Genomic DNA, 1,917 nt, shown 5'->3' with positions numbered 1-1,917 from the left:
GTTTTTCTTTTTGCATATGATAATAGTGAAATAAAAATTAATTAAATACAGACTAATGCAGCTAATTATACTGTGGATAACCCATAAAGCATAGCTCGAAAATAATGAGACTCACCGGGCAATCTCTGCAGACTTTAATGGAGAAATCATGTACTCACTGGAAAACTACTGAATATTGGATCAGTGAATATAAAAGCCAAAAAGACTTTGAAATGTTATCTTAACTTTCAACAGTCTGTGTGCGGTTGTCATGAGTCAGCTTTTTTTAATCAGACAGATTTTTCTTAACAGTTAATTTGCATTCTCTACTGAGATTACCCAACTGAGCTTCAAACAATACCTCAGCAATCAGTCTCTCTGCATATATACGTTGATCCTGAGAGAGTATTTTTAACTTCGAAGCCACGTGTTTCCCTGCGATGTCAAAATCATCCTCGGTCTTATGGTGAAGGCGTCCAGTAGCTGAGTCCAGTACAGGGTTGGTGTGTTCCTCCCTCAGCCTCTTCTGTAGCCTTGTCTGTCCCGATGTGTTGGTCTGCCGCTCGGGGTGTGCCGCAGGAGGTGGCGTTCGTTCCTCCTTTGCTTTTTCTTGCGGCTCCGCTGACCCCTAGAAATATCAGTATCATGTTAATATGGCTTGTCTGCCTAATTATTTATTTATTTTGGAAATACAATATCTATACAACGCTGTGTGTTACTGTGCCTATCGACCAGTCATATTTTTTTCCCCAGCGTCCGAATAAGAAAGAATATTGCTAAGTCCATTTAGAATTTTTCTCCTGTTTAGAGGTACTCGATGGCAGGGGTACTAAGGGGCACTAGATGTTACCATGCTGCAAATTGTATAATTTCTTTTGAAAAATCTGATCTATGTGCATCAAGAGGATCTTGATACTGACATAAATAGTATGGGTGTAGGAATAGATGAAAGGTCCATACATGATAGGTAGATACAACCGGAATGCTCTTCATCACTGTCTGTCTTTCTGTCGCAGAACAAGTTGAAAGGAATATGGATTTGCGTCGCATTCCACATATAACCAAGGAATAAAAATACGGTAGTTCTGCATACCTTTCTAATGTTTCCTTGATGTGCATATGCAGTGCTGGATGTTGTTTTTGTGGAAATTGATTGACTTTAGGCAAGAAAGGCTGAGTTACATATAGCATTACAAATTTACACAACTTAGCTTATAATTTACTCCTAATCGTCGCTAACAAAGCCTTCCCTCCCCTTCCCCGTCTCTCAAAACAAACAATCTAGTCTAACTTACTTTCGTCTCCTGATCCACATATGTCTCCGGGTTAGAAGTTGCTGCCCGCGGACTTTCTTGGTCCAGCAAGAAACTCAGAAGATGGAAATACCACAGCTTGGGAGAGTATACGCTGTCCCCTCCCGACCTCTTTGAATCTGCCACTTTCCTCAGCTCTTTCCTATAAGCACTCCTAAGGTTGTTTATTTTCTTCACAACTGCCTCCCGGTCTGCCGTGGGATCCACTTCCCTCAGCTTCCCGACAAGTTTTTCGTAAGCCAATCTCTTCATGTTTCTGTCCGAGTAACTTCTGCTCTTCATTTTCCAAAGGCATTCGTGGCCGCGGTACAGGTCGATGAAATCCTGCACGAACGCCCTTGAGAAATTCCGCAAATCCGACATCCTTCCGCCTCAGACACGTGGTGAAGACTGAGCAAAAATCCCCGGCTTTAGGCTTCCCCTCCTTCTCCCCGTCGGTTTAACTGCGCAGTTCAAGTATGTAAGGCCGGCCACACACGTGCAGTTTTAACTGACAGTTATAACTGCTCAGTTATAACTGTCAGTTAAAAAACTGTGTGTGGCCGGCATAAAAAAAAAAAAAAATGTGCGTGTTTGGTGGACGTCTGTGATAGCTGAGTATCATCATCTGTAGTGGTGAGGGATC

The 1,917-nt window shown here is 42.3% G+C and overlaps 1 protein-coding gene across 1 annotated transcript; it reads right to left on the bottom strand.

Moving 5' to 3' along the window:
- Positions 1-6: 6 nt before the first annotated feature.
- Positions 7-1,867, bottom strand: LOC119591658. Its single transcript, XM_037940412.1, has 2 exons — positions 1,275-1,867; positions 7-607 (listed from the first exon to the last, which is right to left on the bottom strand). Exons 1-2 carry the CDS (start codon positions 1,653-1,655, stop codon positions 266-268), a joined length of 723 nt encoding a protein of 240 aa, XP_037796340.1. The 5' UTR covers positions 1,656-1,867; the 3' UTR covers positions 7-265.
- Positions 1,868-1,917: the final 50 nt, after the last annotated feature.

This window comes from Penaeus monodon, chromosome 29 (assembly GCF_015228065.2).
Source record: "Penaeus monodon isolate SGIC_2016 chromosome 29, NSTDA_Pmon_1, whole genome shotgun sequence".
NCBI classification, from domain to species: domain Eukaryota; kingdom Metazoa; phylum Arthropoda; class Malacostraca; order Decapoda; family Penaeidae; genus Penaeus; species Penaeus monodon.
Note: the sequence above shows the minus strand (reverse complement) of the source record. Positions and strands in the feature narration are given on the sequence as shown.